Below are 20,113 nucleotides of genomic sequence, written 5' to 3'. Positions count from 1 at the left end.
CTGCTCTGTATCTCTGTGAGCATCATTCAAGCTAGAGGGATGCCAGCAGGAGTGACACATCATGTAAAGCACTTGGGCTAGGACAGCAGCTGTGCAGAAAACCTCTCAGAAAAGGACTTTAAGAAGGAAAAGCCCCTTGCCTGCTCCACCTCCACAGTAGCTATTTTTATTACTCTGTATGAAGCACCCTGGTAGAGCCTATTGGACAGATGATAAATAAAAATCTATTCAGGCTCATGTGGTTGATGTATCAGTTGATTTATTCTAACAAGCAGTTTAACATAATACTGCAGAAACATTCCCTGCAGAAGAAAGTTACTTTACATGTCCTCAATTTATTTAAACATCATTCTCACAAATGTCAGAGTTTGCAAAGCAGTCAGCACAGAAAAAAGCTCCAAAGAAAAATCATCCCTAATATTTAGATTGAGTAAATTACATAAAGTTGAGAAACCAAAAAAATTTTAAAACTGTAATTACCCTTCTGTAATGAATCACAAGTTTAATTCAAGCAACAGTCACCCCCAATGATAAATGTTTTTATTTACTGCAATGAGCAGCTACAGCCTAAACAGAGGGAGGATTCTACACAGTTGGTTTTTTCCCCACATCTATTGCTGCTTCTAAAGTAGTGGCAGAAAACTGGCACAAAATTTGGATGCATTACATATGAAAAAATTGAATTTTTTTTCTGCTTTTCATGCTTGAACTGTACTTGTGAAACCCAGTCAATTAGCAGGAAAAATCAGCAACATAATATTTTTTCCTCTGCAGTTCTTAATATCTTCTATTTTGTTTCTGACTTCCATCATCCACAAAATATGAACTTGTCACCATTCTGACACAGTATTTTCATCTCCTCATTCATTAAAGCAGTCATCTCAAGAAGCTTTAGAAAACAAAGAAAATTCCCTCCATACAACACAGCACATTCCTGTACTCTGGGAGGGAACAAAAGTCAGTGCATTCACATGATGTTGGCGCTTTTATTAAGGAAAATTTAAACCCTTGATTTCAACTTTCACTATTCAAAATCATCAGCAAAGGAAAAAAAAAATTATACGTAACCAAGAACAATGTTTTTCCACAAAAAAACCCATTCAGATCTCTCCATTACTGACCACTCCATAAGGAATGGTTCCCTGCCCATGGCATGGGGGTTGGAACCACATGATTTTTAGGACCCCTCCAACCCAAACCATTCTGTCATGCTATGAATCTCTCCCTTTAAAATTCCCAGGTGACTTATTCTCCTTCACAACTGTTCTTCCAGCTACCCTCTCACATCAGCTGGGTGCATAAGAGTCTCCAGAAGACAAAGACCATCTTCAAAACTGAAAAAAATGTCCAATATTTCTGATTTTTTTTCTCATTTCCAAAATACATTTCTCATTTGAAAAATATATATTTTTTTCCATCTTTCCACAGAGTAAACTAAGAAACTACCATTTTGGCTAATTACAGACTGCATTAGCTATAGGCGACCTATGTCTTCCTTAAACACATCTGGAATTCAGCTTCCAAACTTGGTCCTTAAACATTATGAAGAACTGACATTTTTTACTAAGGCACACGTATTCTAAATTTCTCTTGATAACAATGTATCATGGCAAGTGTTGTTTTCCTTCTGGCTGCACAGAAAATGTTACTAACACGTAAATACAGACAAGGAGGCATTCCTGCAACAGGCAGCTGTTGAAGAAACTTTTTTTGGTGTATGAACAGAGATTGCTTCTATAATACAGAGGTAGGAAAAGCACCTTCAAAATTATAATTGTATTCAAGTTTCCCCTTAAAAAAAACCCCAAACATGATCTTATTCAAAGAACTCTCAATATGATACTTAGATTTTCTGTAACTTAACTTTCACTCTATTATGAAGTGAATGTTAGATGGGATTTCAACCTTCTTTAACAAAAAATGCCCTAATTAAATTTAATTAAAACAGACATCAAATTTCCTTAAATATTAGATATGAGAGCTACAACACCAGAGTATCCTTACATGGCTTATTCCATTCTATGGATGAGACACACCCCTGAAGAACAACTTATTATGGGACATGGAAGATGCAAGTTTAGCTACTCTGTGAAGTACATCTGCTGTGTCTCTGTATGGTCCTTCAGAGAGGCTCAACACAACCAGAAACACAGGATTTCAAAACCCATTTCAAAACTTGCAAAATTAAATTAGTGGAGGAGAATGGAGGATTTCAGTTTAAAAATGCTGCATCACTTTGTCTTATTAGGAGAATCCAACAGCAGTGCAGGCACTGTTCTAGTAAGTGGTTTTATAAGCAAGACTAATAGCTGTACACAAAATCTCACAATTGGTTGGCAAAAAAACCCTTTTTTCTTAAATAAATCTCCCTCATCCTTGCATACTGTATCCTGATGCTTATGTAACAAGTTCAGAATGCAAACACACCCAGAATGACTGGTACTTGCCTACAATCAACTGGGACTTTTGTTAACATTTTAGTTTCAAACTTCAGCTCCAGTGCCAGCACTTCCTACTCATCAAAACTGTGTCCATATAAAATCGATACATACTGCAAACTTTGAGAAAGAACTCTGCAAGAATTGACAGTTAACCAATAGTTAACTGATAATTAATTGCTATCATAATCTATTGCATGGAGAACCTAATTGATTTTGATTCTTCTTTTCAGTCTTTCAGACAGGGGAAGGGGACTGTCTGCGCACGCATAAGTCAGAACAGCACTTTTGTCTTCTTGTGTGGGAGAACCCAATATTTCAATTGGTTGCCCTGGACTTTGGGAACAATTAACTTCCTCTACAGAGGATGGTTTTAGAGATACCTGCACTGAGAAACTATTAACAGCTGCCTTTAAATTGGTTGTTTTCTTCTCTTTAATTGTAAGGGCTGAGTCACTGTTTGTTCTTTTACTAGTAACAACACTGCTCCTTTTCTTTGTAAAATATTTTTTAAACTGGCCAGGGTTCAGTTGCCTTTTCTGCTGGTCATAAACCAGGATTTTATCCACATGCCCATCATCACTGTCTTCACTAGAAGAGCATCTGTTCTGACAGACACTCTTTTTTAAAGAAGCTTTCCGAGTAGTTTCAATACAAGCTTCTTTAATGTGACAGCCAGTTGCATCTGCTGGCTTTTGAGATGCTGGAAGCATTTCACACCCAGGATGAAGAGTCTCTGTTTGCCCACTGAAGGCTAGACAAGCTGCACCACTTGTATAAGGGTCTTTTTTCCCCATTTCAGCCAGGATGTCAGCTTTTTTGTACACATCTTGATAGGTATGTACACTGGACTCACTTGCAGAGTTTTGTGATAGAACATTTTTACTTTTCTGCACTAGGTTACTTAACTGACATGAAGAAGAGGCATGATTTCTATCAGGATTCAATGTTTCTTTTGACTGCTTAAAACAATTCAAAGACTCCAGTTGCCCTACATCTTCAGATAAAGGCTGTGATGGAATGGGAGCCTTCTTAAGTATTCGCTCGCTTAAAGACCACTCCTGAAGTTGTCCCATAGCATCATTTGAGAACAAATCATCTTCACTGTCAGAAAGCACGTCAGACTGTGTAACATCAGAATATTCTGAGCTGTTTCTTACTGTTTCATGACTTAGTGGATGTGAGTGTTTTATGCATGTGGCTAACTCAGCTGCTGGATCACAGTCAGCACCTCCATGGGCTGGTGAAGTGCGGAAGGAGGTTCCTTTGCCATCAGCACTGCTCAGCTGCAGACCAGCTGGTACAGAGGATGACATCCCTGAATACTTAGTGCATTGTGAGGGCACAGATGAGTCAGCAAGAGCAGCTGCTGATGCTGACATGTGAACTGTTGATGTGCAGGAAGCTGAAGGTAATGCTGCATCTTTTGATCCAGTACTTCTCTGCTGCGTCTGATCTTCTGGAGGAGCTTCTCTATCTGACATGGAGTGCTGCCCAGGAAGAATTCTGTATGTAGGCTTTAAATTCATTTGAGACAGAAGACTGGTAACTTCATCACAAGCATTTGGTAATACCTTTTCTTCTGGTCTGTCTTTCTTTTCTGAAAAGAAAAATAATAAAAGTGCGCTTTGAATAGCATATAAATCACAGTTCATATTTCTCAGTGCAAAAGTATAGAATAGTAAGATTAGAGCACAGTCCCTGTGAGGCATTGTGACCTCATCTTGTTTTGGCATGATATTGTTCAAGAGTGGAAGAAATGTTTTTTGCTTTTTTGCAGAAACACACAAATTTGTAAGAAATAAGCTTCTTGACTTACTTTTCTGTTTCTTCTGAAGAACTTCTGACTTTCCCCCTTGATAGAGAGCAACAAGATCAGGATAAGCAGCCTGAAACAAAGACTCTTCTTCTAGTGTGACTACAAACAACTCCACAGGCTCATCATCTGGATCAACATAATGTTCTGAAAAAATAGTAAATGTATTTTTGATATGAATGTCAAAGTAGGGAATGAAAAACCAAACAGAAGATACATAAAAAGTCAATAGTATGATATGTGAGATTTATCTACAAGTAAAGTCTTTTTCTTCCTGCCAGTCTCCTGGCACAAATGGACACACTACAGGGAAGAGTTTGGAAGCACTGAAAATTTTCTAGCTAGAAAATAGTGATGGCTTCAGGTACATAGTGAAATAAGGTATGAAATACATAGTTCAGGTCTTATTAACAGGTACCAGAAAAAGTAGCTGAAGACCAAGTCCCTTGCTTTCTAGGTAATTTTTTTTTTTTTAAAGGATTGTTTTTTCTTTCAGGGTATGTGAAATTTGATGCACATTTCCTGTTATTTCCACAGAACAGTTTCCAGTCTCGCCCACATTCCATTGCCTCAGAATATTGCCAAACTCATCCTCTTTAAATCTTGACTTTATCTTTTTGTATGAACTGTTTCATTACATAATGTACATAGAAACCAGACCCACCTGGCTTTTGCCATTCAATTTCAAAACAAGGAATTCCATTTTTAGTACGTGGCTTAACAATCCTGTAAGAAGAGAAAGTCCATTAAATGTAGAATTAAATCTAAAAATATTTCAATATTCTAATTTGGAATAATTCAGAGAAAAAATCTTCTTGTAAAATTGAAATTATTACACCTTTTAAAAAAATATACTACTCTGTATATAGTGAAATTAGGATTATAGATTTGAGCTGATAAAGGGTCTGGAGCACAAGTGTGAAAGGAACACCTGAGGAAGCTGGGGGTGTTTAGTCCAGGAGGATCTCATGGCTCTCTGGAACTGCCTGAAAAGAGGCTGCAACCAGGTGGGGGTCAGTCTCTTCTCCCAGGTAACAAGTAATAAGAAAGGAAAGAAAATGGCCTCAAGATTTACCAGGGGAGGACTAGATTGAATATTAGAAAAAATTTCTTCATGGAAAGGGTTGTCAAGCATTGGAACAGACTGCCCAGGGAAGTGGCTGAGCCACCAGCCCTTTTAATTTAAAAGATGTGCAGATGTGGAACTGAGGGACATGCTTAAATGGTGGACTTGTCAGAGTCAGGTTAATGGTTGGAATTCTCCAAACTAAATGATTCCATGATTTTAAAATATTTATGCCAGGGAAGGCTGTTGCCCTGGACAGCAATTTTCTGAATGACCAGACAGGGTCATTTATATCTTTTGTGTGAGAGCATGAGGAGGGACAGTCAGTAACTATGAGATTTTTCTAAAAAGACTATCTACACCCCAGTTTAGTAGTTTCCTATGCATGAAGAGTAGGATCATGCTGATCCTGCTGAACCATTACTGCATTTTTAAACACTTGTTAACAAAGGAAATCTTCGAGAACACACACCATCTGTCTTCTAAACTCTTGAAACACTAAAAAGTGTTATAAACAGAGAATGTCAATGAATTGAATCATCAAGGTAAATCCTGGTAATTTATCTTGCCAATCTATTTAAAAAGCATTCTCCAACCAGTCTCCCCACTCTTGTGAAAGATAACACTGAATAGATCAGCATCTCTGTAAGTACTAATTCAAGACTATGACACATCAACCCAGAAGTGATACTATCACACTGCTATTGACTGTCCTCCTGTGCCCCAAAATAAATGTCTAAAAACTTGACTAGCATAGAAAAAATACTAACCTTCTTCCAATAAAACAGTTAGGGAGGCAGGGAGAATTTGAGTTTCATTTGGGAAATGAAACCATCAGATAAAATAAATCACAATTCCCTTCACAAAGTGTCTGCCAACAGACACTGTAGATTCTAGAAGCTGACTTAAGTTTAAGAAAAGATTAGATCATTAAAAAAAATAAATTACATTGAAGGCTGACAGGATAAGAAAATACTAATTCTGGCTCAGTAAATTCCCAAGTAACAGAAATCTGGATGGTGGGAAAATATTCTGGGAGAAAGTAATTACATGATTATTTTGCTTTTCCTTCCCTTTATGTCCCTTTTTAGTAACAGTATATTTGACCATTTTTACATTTCTAAATATAGCAGATCTGAATGAAAAGTAGTGTTGACACATAATACAATGACAGCTGGTAGGTCTGATAAGCAATCAGAGACTATGACTGAATTTGCAATGCTCATTTCTAAGCCTGAACTCTTATTTTGAGACTTCAATTACACGTCTGCTGAGCAGATGACCTAGGCAGATCCAATGAAAAGGAACAAAAAGCAAGCATAGGAGAACACAAGCATTGCCAGTTAGAAAGAAACTGCTCTATGCATTATTTTGTGCAGCAGTAGTAGAGTTGGTGCACTGATCTGAATTTTTAACTCTATTCACAACAACTTGAAACAAAGATGGAAGAAAACCGTATTTCCCCTTTTTTTTTTTCAGAAAAAACCTTGTGGTTTTTATCTGCCAGCAGAAGTAAGCATATTAAGTTCAAGAAATCAAACTACATTACCGTATTGCCTGCAGTTGTTTTGAGTCAATGTATCCAGATTTTCTCTGGATCATATCATAACGTGTCAGAAGTGCTAGCAGCTTCTTACAAGCGTAATGTTTGGTCCATTCCATCTTCTCTGAAGCAAACAGCTGTTTGTATAAAAGAAAAAAATCCCAAATTTAAACCATTCTTTATTCTGTTAGGTATCATGCTTAGATAGTGATGTAGTTGGGACACTGGGCTAAATACTTAAAATAGCTAGGGTGCTTTTATATAGTGTAAGGCCCAACAACACCTCTCTGCCAAGGGAGGGAACAGCCATCCCTACCAGGGCACATTCATCAGCTGTCAGTGACAAGCCAAGGGAACAGCTGTGTGGTGGCAGCAGCAGGGATAAGACAGTTGTTAAACACCTTGTCAGATTGACATCAGCTCTACCAGGAGCTGTGAAAATTACAGATTTCACATGTGAGACAATGAACATGGATTTTCATTACAGCCACTTTGTTTAACTGTGGTCTATTCTACCAAACATAATTCTTACACTGTCATCAAACCTAAAAAATGAAACACTGTAAAAGATCTGATTTTGCCAATAAAAACCAAGTAAAAAGCCTTCCTAGAAAATAATGCTGATGTGCATATATTAACACCTTCACCCTCATCTAGCAATATTGGACAATGAAAAACAAAACAAAAACAAGTGAGCTTTCTCTTTCTTCCAATTTTCTATCTACCTATTTACAGCAATTGATTTTTTCCAAAGTCTTCAATTTTAGGCTTTCAAAACAATGAGGTATATTAAGATGTAGTAGCAAGATTCTTTAATTCTTATTTCAAGTAAAATTACCAATGACCATCACAACTATCACAGATGCCTTCCTTAGTAATAAAAGACTACAAAGCTGAATATTCAATATTTTGTTATATACCTGAAAGGACAATAAATTTGGCCTTCGACATTCCTTTATGTTGATCAATTTATTCTTGTTCACAAGAAACTCTTGGATAACCTTGAGATAAAACATAAGAGACAGTTTAAGAGAGTACAAAGCTGAAATTTTAACTAATTGATTGAAACAATTGATATTAATTAGGCTTGTTTGTTACCTCAGAGAATGGAAAGCCCTCACAACTCTTGGCTTTTCTGCAGGTAAAAGCAAATGTGTTAGGAACGGAGGACAAATGACAAAAAATGGAGAATCTAAATGCTCACCCTGTGTACAAATGCAGGGAAAAGCAGTTAAATTTTCAGGCCATTCCTACTTTCTGATGCTGTCCTCCACTGCATTTGCTTGTTTCACTCGCTCCCACTGATGCCATGCACAAGGGCAGCAGTGTTTGGAGTCACTGGGTTTGCAGCACCTCACACTTTCACAGAATTTACATCCATTGTGCTCATGTTCCTTGTAAGATCCTATAGCAACAGACACACAGAGTGAACAGAAAAGGGGTTCCCAAAATCTCCTAATCTGTAAGGGCAATATTACAAACACAAAGCTCAGAACATGTACTAATGTGATGTGAAGAGCAGCTGTAAGCAGATCTGAGTGCATTAGCTGCATTTATAGATCTACAGTAAAATCTCAAAAAGACATGCAGGCTTCCATTTTTCTGAAGACTTTTCCCTCAAAAGTTTCAGATCTTAAGCTGGGAACTTATTACCAAAAAAATACAGAAGGGATGTGTGATAACCTGGAAAACACATATGAGCAATGTATTTGAATCAGGCTTTTCCTTCACCAAATGATAGATTTGAATGAGTTCACAGATCAAAGATGATACCAAAATCAGGGTCCTTGGGATTAGTTTCTTTTTGAGAAAACACTGCTGCAAACCTCATCAATGATGGAGATTCAATCCTCTTGATGCAGGACCAATTCAAGCCACTAAAAATAGTTGCTGGGCAGTATGGAGTATAACATATTGTCTTTACTGATCATGTTAAAAAGGCAAATATGTGGGATCCCATAACAGCATTGTGGTAACATTCCATTCACTGTCAACTACTTTCACATTTGGAAAAAATTAGTCCCAAGCCTTTAAAGTGTTCATATAAGGGTACATGTACACAATATTGAAAATGTGAAGATGGAAGATGAAAAGCATTTTTAATGCTAGTAGAAAAAAACCCATAATAAAAAACAAACAATTAGGCTAAAAGTACAGCTCAGCACTTTTCACACTGACCTGGATGATGGCACTCTGAACAGTGAATTACTCTTTTAGCAACCAAAGGTGGATTATCATCATATTGAAATTGTTCTTTCCACTGCTCAAACCTAAAAGGATGATGTTTAAAGGATAAAGAAATATTTTTAGCTTTCACATTTAAAACACTGAAAAATAACCTCTTTCTACTTCTCAAGCATTTATCAAAAAAACAATTTTTCAACCTGTGAAACAGGGTTCTTTTACAGTACATCATGTTGGATTTCTAGCATTGACACACACATTATGATAGAAAATATAGAAAGCACTTGATATCTCAAATCCTAATCCACAACCCAATTAAAAATCAGTAATTCTCATCAGTCCCTACAACTTTCACTCCAATCATCAACTTATACCTGCTAGCTCATGAGCAAGGAGCCAGCTAATGTTTAAAACAAATAAGAGACTTGCCTAGCAAAACACTCAATCCCTTTAGCAAACACAAGGTAAGGAATGTGGTAATATCCTCCCTAACTAAAGTATTACAAATACTGTCTTAGAGCTGAAGTACATGCTATTAACTCTTTGAATAAAAAAGCACTTAGGTAAATTTCCATTTTACCTTTGCAATAAGTTTTGACCTCGTAGAGTCTCAATTAACTTTAAAGCTTGTTCCTTCCCTACTCCTGGAACTCCCTATAGGAAAATATGAAATATTATTTAATTACAAACAAAATATTAACATCAAAAAATCTTTATTACATAGTGTACAGAAATGACAAAAAGTGATTGGAGATGTTGAGAATAAATTGAGAAAAATATTTTTGATGTAGTTTAAGGGCAGATTACAGCTGTACTGCCAGTATAACACACACGCTGTTCTTATACTCAACAGCACCTCAGATAAAAAAAGGCAAAGAAAGAAGTAGAAAGCAATAATAAACTAAAAAGTTAGATTCAGAATAGAGAAGGGAAACACTGGTACAGGTTGCCCAGAGAGGTGGTAGATGCCCCATTCCAGAAATATTCCAGGTCAGGTTGGAATGGGGCTCTGAGTGACCTGGTTTAATTGAAGATGTCCCTCACTGCAGTAGGGTTGGACTAAGAACTTCAGAGGTCCCTTCTGACCCAAACAATTGTATCAGTCTATGATTTAAAACACACATTTTGCTTCCCAGTTCTTTTCATCTTCACCCTATTCTGCCAAGAATCAATACATCTGATTATAAAGATTGTATTGAGTGTACTTTCTACAGCATCATTACAAATAAATCTGTATTTATTCCGCCGTGATGGCATAACTGAATACATACAATCATACAAAATAAATCTACATTTCAAACCAAGTCCTTATTGGACTACAGTCAGACACTGAAGTAAAGTCAGATACTCAGCTTCTCCAAGGAAAGCATTATTTCGATGTATTTTCAACAAAATAAGTGCAATTATAGCGTGATATTCTCATATATCTGTTCTGCCAATCTCCATTCCCAATGCACTCCCATAATTCAGCTTTCTTTACAAGTTTCTGTCTTCATCTGCTTTTCTGAGCTGCAGTAACTCAAAGGACCTATCTGACATCACATAATTGCGACACTTTAGGACTATATAAGAAGCTGATATACCAGGAGCTGCTTTGGTACAATAACCACTGATTATCCATGGTTGTTTTTACTCCCTCTCTTTATGCAGTAGTAACAAACTATTTAAAGATTTCTATAGCAGAAGCAAAATTTAAAAAAAAAACCCCAACAAAACCAAAAAACCCCCACCCAAAACAAAAATAATGAAAGGTTTGTTTTTTCCAGCAGTATCAGTTGTTTAAAGGACAGTTTTATCAAATTGGGACACAATTATTTAAGAATAACTAGATATCCACTGCAAGCCTGAATGGGAGCAACCCTTGCCTGAAGTCACTACATGATGAACTGTATGGAAATCATCCCACTTCTCATCCCTTTCAATAGCCATAACAACAGCTCTGTTCAAAGTCTCAAAGAAGAATTCAAAAGTTTATAGGAAAGAAAAAGTGAAGCAGTAATGAATGAGGTTGCTCTCAATTCATTAGGTAAATCCAAATAGATCACTTTTAATTCTTTGTAAATTATATATTTACAAGCAAAGGAACAGGGATATATACAACTGCATCCAGAATTGCCTTTACTAATAACTACAGCTCAAACCCATCACTAAGTCTTCCAAAGAGCACAGACAAAACCATTTTTTTCTCATTTTCCACAGCTCCTCTACCAGGGATGCACTTTTATGTGCCTTGCTACAAAGCATCCTCCATGAACAATGGAGCTCTCACACCTTGGCTCAACGTAATCAGCATCTAAACTTTTGCCTTCACCTCCATTACAGAAAAGGTTTGGAACAACACAAAACAGTCTTAGAAGACTGATGTTCATGAATCATTTTGAATATCTCTTTTTTACAAATAAAACTTACAAATTTTACAAATTTTTACAAATAGAATTTACAGTGACTTACTACACATTTTCTACTGGATCTCAGTACTCATGCACTGCATGAGCTTTCCCAGCACGCACATCTCCCTTGTTACACTTTGTTGTTTTTCAAGACAGTGTAAGCAGCAAATAAAAAATAGGTAATTATATTGCTTACCTTTGGAAGATAATCACAGCCCAGAAGAACTGCTAGCCCAATTAAAGACTCCCTGTCACAACCAAGTTTCTCTTTAATAGAGGACATTGTATAGCTATCAAGATGTGGATCCTGCAAGAGAAATTTATTGCATATTATTTCTGTTATATCAGGGAAAGAACTGCCCTAAGTCACATTTCAGCTGGGATTGCTTACTCACCCCTATTCACCCACACCTGCAGGAAAGGGGGCTACCCCATAAGAAGGGTCTAACAGAAAACAACTCAAAAAACTGCCATTAAAATTTATAATGTAATGCATGGACACTACATGAACAAGCTCTGGAACTTCAACTTTCAACTTCAACTGTTGAAAGAAACTTAAATAAGCCAAGAGGTCCAGCCTACAGCTGGAAAACCACGTTACATGATGGGTGAGCAAATGGCTCACAGCTCAGGCACAGAGTTACGGTGGACAGGGTTAAATCAACCTGGCAACCTCTCAACTGAGGAGTTCCACAGGGCTCCTATCCTCAGCCAACTTCTCAACATCTTCATTAACATTCTGAACTTAATACCAAAAGGGTTAATTTAATATCAGGACTAAGTAAGTTTTCCAACAACACAAATTGGGAGGAGTTGTTGACTCCCTGAAGGGCAGAGACACAAACAAGAGAAGTTTAACAAGGGGAAGTGCTGAGTTCTGCACCTGGGATGAGGCAGCCCTGGCTGTGTGCACAGAGTGGGGAACAAGAGGCGGCAGAGCAGAGCTGCAGAAAAGGACCTAGAGGTCCTGGCTGATGGCAAGGGAGGGATTGTCCTGCTCTGCTCTGGGGTAGCTTCACCTCGAGTGCTGCGGGCAGTTTTGGGTACCACAATATTCAAAATACATTAAGCCATTAGAGAGCATTCAAAGGAGGCAAAAAAAGATGGTGCAGGGCCCTGCGGGGAAGCCGTGTGAGGAGGGGCTGAGGGCACTTGGTCTATTCAGCCTGGAGGACACTGAGGGGAGACCTCACTGCAGCCTTCAAGATCCTCACAAGGAGGAAGACAGGGCAGACACTGATCTTTGATCTTTTCACTCTGGTGACCAGTGACAGGACTCGAGGAAGCAGCATGAAGCTGTGTCAGGGGAGATTTAGGTTGAGTATCAGGAAAAAACTTTTCACCCAAAAGGCGACTGGGCACTGGAACAGGCTCTCCAGGGAAGTGGTCACAGCACCAAGATACACCTTGACAGAGTTCAAAAAAGTGTTTGAACAATGTTCTCAGGCACTTGGGGTGTCCTGTGCAGGGCCAGGAGCTGGACTCAATGATCCACGTGAGTCCCTTCCAACTCAGTATATTCTACAATTCCAGGTTCTTTTATTCTTTACTACCCGTAGAAAAAAGTGTGGCAGAACTAACATCATCAAATCCTAGTGCCTGTGCAAGTAATTTCAGGAAGTGAAGTTTTTAAAATGCATGTAGTAAACATTTCAATGTACTACTTAAGTAAAATAAAAATAATAAAAACATTACCTAACATATTAGGCATAACCTAAAGGAATATTTGAAAGGTAAAGGGATCCAAATAAAATAGAATCAAGATTAACATGAACTAGAACATAGGCCATGGCCTTCTTCCTCAATCGTGACAAAAAGTCCCTCCACAAGCCAACAAACCAAAGTGATCCATTCTGCTAGAACAGATGCCCCTGACAGATGCACACTCAGAAATTATTTTTTATGCTGACCAATATATATATATAACTAAGTACACCTGAAAGATTGAGCTTGCCTTCACTGTTGTGATAAATGACAAGGAAGCTGAATGAAAGAACCAGGTCAAGGAAGAATTCAAACATGGTGTCACCAAAGCAAATAACCTTCCATCAACCCTAATTATTTTTTAAGAGTTAACTATTTGTAGTGCACTTCTTTTGTTCTATTGATTTTCTCATATCTCTGAAGTATTTTCTCCCCAAGTCTTTCAGATGAACATTGCAGTAGCAGTTTTCCTCTCACAGCTGATACAAGAATTACCAGTGAATTAAATAAAATGTTCCTGTCCTAAACATACTTTTTCAAACAAACTCAACTACTACAAGGTAAGTTTAGTAACATGTAAGTATTTTTTCAAGTCCCTTCTTCCTATTTCCATTTCTGTAAAGAAGGAGTCTATAATAAGGGTGGGAACAGGGTGAGGTACACTACCTTAGCATTCATGGCAAAGTTCCTATAAACTGTTTGAGCTCCATACAAGAAAACATCTCCATCATTGGTTATGCAGCCATCAACAAGTCCTTTTGCATTTAGGTAGGCACACATTGCCTCTGCTTCTCCAGCTGCTTGAACCCAAGGGACACCTAAACACTCCAGCAGTTCAAGACACTAAAAGAAGGAACACAAAATGAAAGAGGTTGAATGCTGAGCTATTAAATTCACTTATTAGAATGCATTTTCTCAGACATAAGTGCATATAAAAACTGCTACTGTTGGTCCACCTATAAAACACTACATCAGTGAAAGCAGTACTTTAGCAAAAAATAATTTCCTGCTAACAGTGAAAAGTAAATACCCACAAAGAGTAAAGTATTAATTACAGGACTTGAACACAGCATGATTATTGGCCACTCCTTCACAAAAATCATTACACTTTAAATAGATATTTAGGATGTTTTCAGAAGAGTAGTAACAAAGGAATATTTATCTTTGAGAAGTAATGCTATTTACTCAAGCAGTAATGCTGAGCCAGAACAGACATCTTCCAACAGGTGCCAAACTCCCCAAGAATATCAAGCAGAAAAGCACAATGCCGTCATCTTACCAAGACTGGACCACTGTATAAGAAACACCAATATATACTTACAAATTCCAGAGAAAATATTTTATTTTAGAATTTAATAATAAATTATTAATTGGTATGTACAGTCTAGACTGTATGTACAGTAAAGCCCATAAATTCTACTTAATAAAATTTTGAATAGAAAAAAATGGTTAACTGGGGTGGGAAGATACGAAAAAGTATGGATACTAACACAAAGAACAGTAAAATTAAATTTTGCGATAAATCCTCAGTTATGGTTGTCAATCACAACAGCACAACATGCACGGGAACACAGCAATGAGAAAATTATTCTGACACTGTTTCTCTTCTATACCACCTAACAGATGCTGTAAGGCCTGACTTCAAAGGTGCACATTCCTTCAAACCTCAAAATATTGTTTCACATTTGTTGTGCATAAAGCTGTGAGAGACTGAAATGTTAGGGATCAATGATGCAAACAATTGGCCATTTGCAAAAGCAGCAGGTGCTTTGCTGAGGCCAGGTCTGCACCCCCCAGCCAAAGAGGAGGAGAGTTTTTGGGTGTGTGTTGGTGAAACCTCTCATCCAGTATGCCATAGGGGCACACCCACCACGGGAGGCTGCCCACAAACCAGCATTTTTGAGCTGGGTGAGGCTAACAATAAACAGATCTTGTGAGGTGGGATAATGCTTTTTATCTTGCCAATTTCCTCCTTTACACAACTGGCTCAGGTGTAAAATATGTACACACCAGTCATTCAGTGTCATTCCACCCTATTCCACCCCAAAGGAATCTATTAACAAGAACTTCAGTCACCTAGCCTTCAGGGATGGGTTGCAGCAAAAGCTATCAATCATTTCAAGTTCCTGTATTTAATTTGGTTAAGATTTCTTTCTACCACATTAAAAACACTTAAACACTCAGTTACTCACCTCTTTTAACATGGCTTTAAATAAAGATCTCCCTGTCCTTACAGCTCCAACTTTCTTTGAAGGCCCATAGCGCATCTCATTCCTCTTGCTCATGGTGTCTGCTTTCAACCTGGGGGCCTCTCCCTCCATGACAAATACAAGTTTAATTCCCATTGATGTAAAGAAAGAGATCCGAAAAAACAGGTTTCTGCAATAAAGCAAAGTGCTCCATAAGCTGCACTATTTGTGAATAATTGTTTTCTTCACACATTTTCCTTGTATTTTCCTGAGCTTACCACTGGAAAAATCCTAGCTCTGTCTTTACTTCTAATGCTTCTCTCCCTCCCAAGTTAAACAAACCTCTGATCTATATTCCTGTCTTGGGCTGAAGTTGTAGCAGCTTTACAAAATTCCCAAGAAAATACCACACAAGGACAAGAAAGATCTTTTTCAGGTGTAAAGATGTAAGCAAACTCAAAAAGCTTAATAAAAATACATTCAGTATCCAAAACCTGCCTTCAAACACATATCTACATTGATTCTTTTATATCAAATATTAACCCCAAATCCATCAATATAGGTACATCTGAAGTGACTGAATACTGTAGTACTGGACAGACATACAGATAACACAACCATGCCAATTTATTTATATGCAAACCAGCACCTCTGAGGGGTGGAGTCTTACAAGGCTGCAGTAATAAATATTTGGAATACAACAGTAAAATTAACAGCAGTCATATCAAACAGTCTGTGTGTTTAACAGTAATTCCAGTATCAATCTTTCAAAAGGAATAGATCAAACATTTACATCTCTTTGACATGGAGAGACCATTATGCTAAATTTAATTTTGTAGTTACTACCAGCATAAACCAGTAAGCTGGTCTTTGAGGTTAGTTCTATTTTCACAAATTATGTAAGAATATCAATCCACACAATAATTTACTTGAAAATACAAATTCTCAAGTTTTCAACTGTCTGAAAACATTTTTTTTGGTAGAAATCTGTTCAACCCTTTGTCTTGCTTTGGAGGTCTGAACTGATGCTTCCATTTCACTGCACACATGACATCCTTATCAGAGTGACGTAATGACTTTGGTCATTCTGCCAGTTTTGTAGTTAGTTATCCAAGTGGATTTGCAAGCATAAAGCATTTTAAGATATTATTCTTGGAATGTGCTGATATTTTCTATCATGCTGATATTTCATATCATGCTGAATTCAGCAGAAGTCACAGGAGCGTATAACACCATCTAGTAACTCAGTGTTCTGCGCTGGTAACCAATAACAAGCACTGATGAAAATTTGTGTATGTTTTCATTTTTGTTAGCTCTGTTTGCAGAAAATAGTGCTTTGAAATTATAGATGCTTAGACATGCTCATTCCTTAGGTAAGTCATTTAGATTAAAAATATATACATATTCTTCAAGTCTGTTCAAATGCTTGAAGAATTATTTAAACATATTTAATTCAACATGGGGGTCTACTTAGAATTAACTTCAAACCCTTTACACATGTAGCATAAGTGATAACTAAATTAAAACACCATTCATAAGCATTTCAGAGCTACTTTTAGAAGTCTATTGAATAAGTAACATATTCAAATCATACCGCTCCAAGACTTTTGGTTCAAATAATTTATATGGATACCATACCTGAGATGTGGCTTGGTAACTACTCCAACCATCTTTTTAACGGTCTGTGCTTCACAAACCCACAAACTTAAATCAACAGCAAGTGTTTTCCCTCTGAGACTACTGATGCTGACAGGCTGTCTCACAGGCTCAAGGATTTGCCACAGGTAAGTCACTCCCATTGTTTTAGCTTCCTTGTTGTCAGAAGGTAGATTTTAACTGTGAAGACCAAATAAAATAAAACAGTTTCAGAATATGACATGAACTACTATGATTGTGAGGTTCAGAAGATAAATATATTTGCCATTAGAAGTTCTACTTTTATGAGCCAAGAACACTTGCACCCAAGTCTAAGTGTAGTGACTCCAGTTCACAGATGGTTTATTACCAAATACTTTATTTGGACTGAACAGTTGCATTACTAATAACCTGAACGCAAACAAAAACAAATTCAGTTGAGGAAAAGAAAAAAGAAACAATGACAAAATATTCATTTTCAAGTCTCACATATGCCTTACATAAATACAATCCAAGTTTTATTCAAAAACAAACCATAGGATTATTAACATAATTATTTCCTGATTCGAGGTAGGATTCACATTAAAATTTTCTGTTCAAATAGAAGTGGCTTAAAGTTATTTGAGGAATATTTACAATGACAACAGAATTAAAATTTTCCTTGCATTCCAAGATGGTACAAGAAGGGTCAATACCCAGAAATTCTGGCTTGGGAAATTCAATTTGGAGTTCATGAAAAAAAAGATGGTATTGCTGCACTGGTTGCTCAAAGGTTGCAGACATTTTTAACATCCAGCTGACATACTGTCCTGCTTTAATCCAATGCTGATGGAAGCCTCTCTGAGCAGGGAATCAGCAGTGATTGCCACTGAAATTTGGGAAGAGAACTCCAACATAGTATTAAGAAGAAGGCATTACTTTATTCTGGCCCTGGATGCCTGGGGAATAGCTCCACCCAACGTGCACACCCAGCTCTATATGGTGCACCTCTCGCTTGGCCAGGGACATCCACATTCATCTGAACATTGCTACCTTTCTGAACAACTCGTTAGTTAAGGCAGGCACAGAGCCCAAACTTACTACTTCAGGCAATCACAGACCCTTAAAGGGGATTAGGGCCAACTTGTTACTAAGCTCTCAACACGATGACTTCTGAACCTCCCTTCCAAACGTTCCAGCGTTTCTAACCCTGTGAGTGCAGAAACACTCCAGTGTGCATGCTTTCACTGTATCAATTTTGTTATTGTGTGACTAGCACTACCTATAATGCACGCCAGTTGAAAATATACACCCACTAGGAGGTGCATTTTTTTGTTTTATGTAAATTTACTTACACAGTTCCATGCTACATGGTATCCCATTACCACACTCATTTTCTTCTGTTTTCATTATTCTTCTGGTTTTCACACCTTGCCAGTTTTATACAAGGCCTCTAGCATATGCTCTGCTTTCCCCCCTTACAATACTCCTGCACTGTTCTATGTTTTAAAGTTTGTCTCACACTTACTTACTTCCTCTCTTCTCTCCCAATATTGGAATATGAGAGTCAAATACAATCTAGAATGTTTTGTATTTTTTGTTTTTCCGCTTTTGACACTACTATATACTCAGATAAATTAAAATGCTCCTCGGAATAAATCAGACTACATGACCTACCAGTGTCTGGAGATCTGCTGAAGACATGTGAGGAGCTAAGCCACTGTGTGGTCTCTCATATTTAACACCAGTCTGTCAGAAAAGCAAACCTGCCTTTGGAGGGTGCATTCTTTTATACTCTAATTCTGTTTTAAAGCAAGACAGCTACTCAATTCCAGGCTGCTTTTAAACCAGGTTCTCACATTAAGATTTACTTCCAACAGAATTTAGGTCTCTCATCCATTTCTTTAAGTACTACAATCACTCAACCTCATTTTAGTCATATGCATACTGAATATTGCTTTGCTGTTATATGTCAAGCATATAAAATTAGTTAAAAAAAAACAAATTAAGCATACAACTACATAGTACAATGATGAAGTCCAGGATGATCAGTTTCACTGATGCACAGGGGAAGTATCCACACCTTCCCAAAAGACAAGTACAATAATTTAGTTTCAGTGAGAGAATACCTAATAAAGAAGGGAGATATCTTTTTGGTATTATCATTTGGTTTCTGCTAGTCTGCATCAATACAATTTCTAAAAAAACCGTGTTCGTTTCTACATTGTTATGGAGTGCTACATGGTACTTAATTAATGGGAAAGACAAATACACTACAAAACCACCACATCTGGTTAGATTATAAATAATTTTTAAAAGTATGAAAATTGAAAACTAAAAAGGTCGTCTTTCTCATTGCAATAAAGTATAGCTATTTGAGGACATAAATTTTTCATATCCCATTGAATACATATCTAAGGGTGAGTTATGAAAGCCTACAAGCCTACCAATCTTTGCTTTTTTTGAGTGTATTTCTCAAATATTTAAATTTGAATTCCGTGTACAAGTAACTCAACTACTCATAATATGAATGATCTGTCTACTCGGATTTTATTTAAGAGCTTCATTCATCACAAGCCTTCAACCCTAGAGAGATGGCAAGCTCCAAAGACGCAAAACTGAACTTGATTTATTTTCATATACTTAGGAAACACTGAAGATAATTAACAATAAACATAAAACCCCCCCTGCAAAACCTTCTCAATGTCTCTTTAGGCCAGAATGCGCTAAACCTATAAAAAGCTTTTATGTCTTATATAGTGTTTTAAGACTACGTTCTGCTCTACTAAGTTTTTTTACACAGAAACGCCAGTTACGTAAAAATAACTACAGAAAGCATTTAACGCTGAAATTCAATTCATACAGAGATACTTCCACACATCACCAAGATAACTTGCAAAGACAGCCAAGCATATGCTTTATGTCTCACCCAGAAGCCTTTAAAAAGGAGGAAAAACACGGCGGAGGAAAGACGAAAGCCCAGACGTCTTTACCTCTCCGCCTGTCTCTGCATTAGCCCAGCACAGCGGTGCCAATAACGCCGCGCACTCCAAGGGCAGCAGCGGCCGCTCCAGCGTTCGCAGATTGCTCCAGAAGCGCCCACGGCCCTCGGGGCTGGGTGAGCGGAGTCCCGGGCAGCCGCCGGCGAGCCCAGCGCCGGGACGGGCGG

General features: G+C 37.5%; 1 protein-coding gene across 1 annotated transcript; it reads right to left on the bottom strand.

Moving 5' to 3' along the window:
* Positions 1–242: 242 nt before the first annotated feature.
* LOC116994630 (flap endonuclease GEN homolog 1-like) lies at positions 243–20,080 on the bottom strand. The gene is made up of 14 exons (XM_033056481.1): positions 19,874–20,080; positions 16,969–17,166; positions 15,334–15,520; positions 13,808–13,984; positions 11,634–11,744; positions 9,628–9,701; positions 9,042–9,133; positions 8,118–8,268; positions 7,962–7,998; positions 7,784–7,864; positions 6,870–7,000; positions 4,919–4,980; positions 4,258–4,401; positions 243–4,038 (listed from the first exon to the last, which is right to left on the bottom strand). Exons 2-14 carry the CDS (start codon positions 17,127–17,129, stop codon positions 2,645–2,647), a joined length of 2,802 nt encoding a protein of 933 aa, XP_032912372.1. The 5' UTR covers positions 17,130–17,166; positions 19,874–20,080; the 3' UTR covers positions 243–2,644.
* Between the last annotated feature and the right edge of the window lie 33 nt (positions 20,081–20,113).

Source organism: Catharus ustulatus, chromosome 3 (genome assembly GCF_009819885.2).
Source record: "Catharus ustulatus isolate bCatUst1 chromosome 3, bCatUst1.pri.v2, whole genome shotgun sequence".
NCBI classification, from domain to species: Eukaryota; Metazoa; Chordata; class Aves; order Passeriformes; family Turdidae; genus Catharus; species Catharus ustulatus.
Note: the sequence above shows the minus strand (reverse complement) of the source record. Positions and strands in the feature narration are given on the sequence as shown.

Coding starts and splice junctions, on each gene's coding strand:
- LOC116994630 (XM_033056481.1), bottom strand. CDS start 17,129: ATGGGAGTGACTTACCTGTGGCAAATCCTTGAGCCTGTGAGACAGCCT. Junction 11,745..13,807: donor ACTTTGCCATGAATGCTAAG/GTAGTGTACCTC, acceptor TTTCTCTTGCAG/GATCCACATCTTGATAGCTA. Junction 7,001..7,783: donor CAAATTTATTGTCCTTTCAG/GTATATAACAAA, acceptor TTATACAAACAG/CTGTTTGCTTCAGAGAAGAT.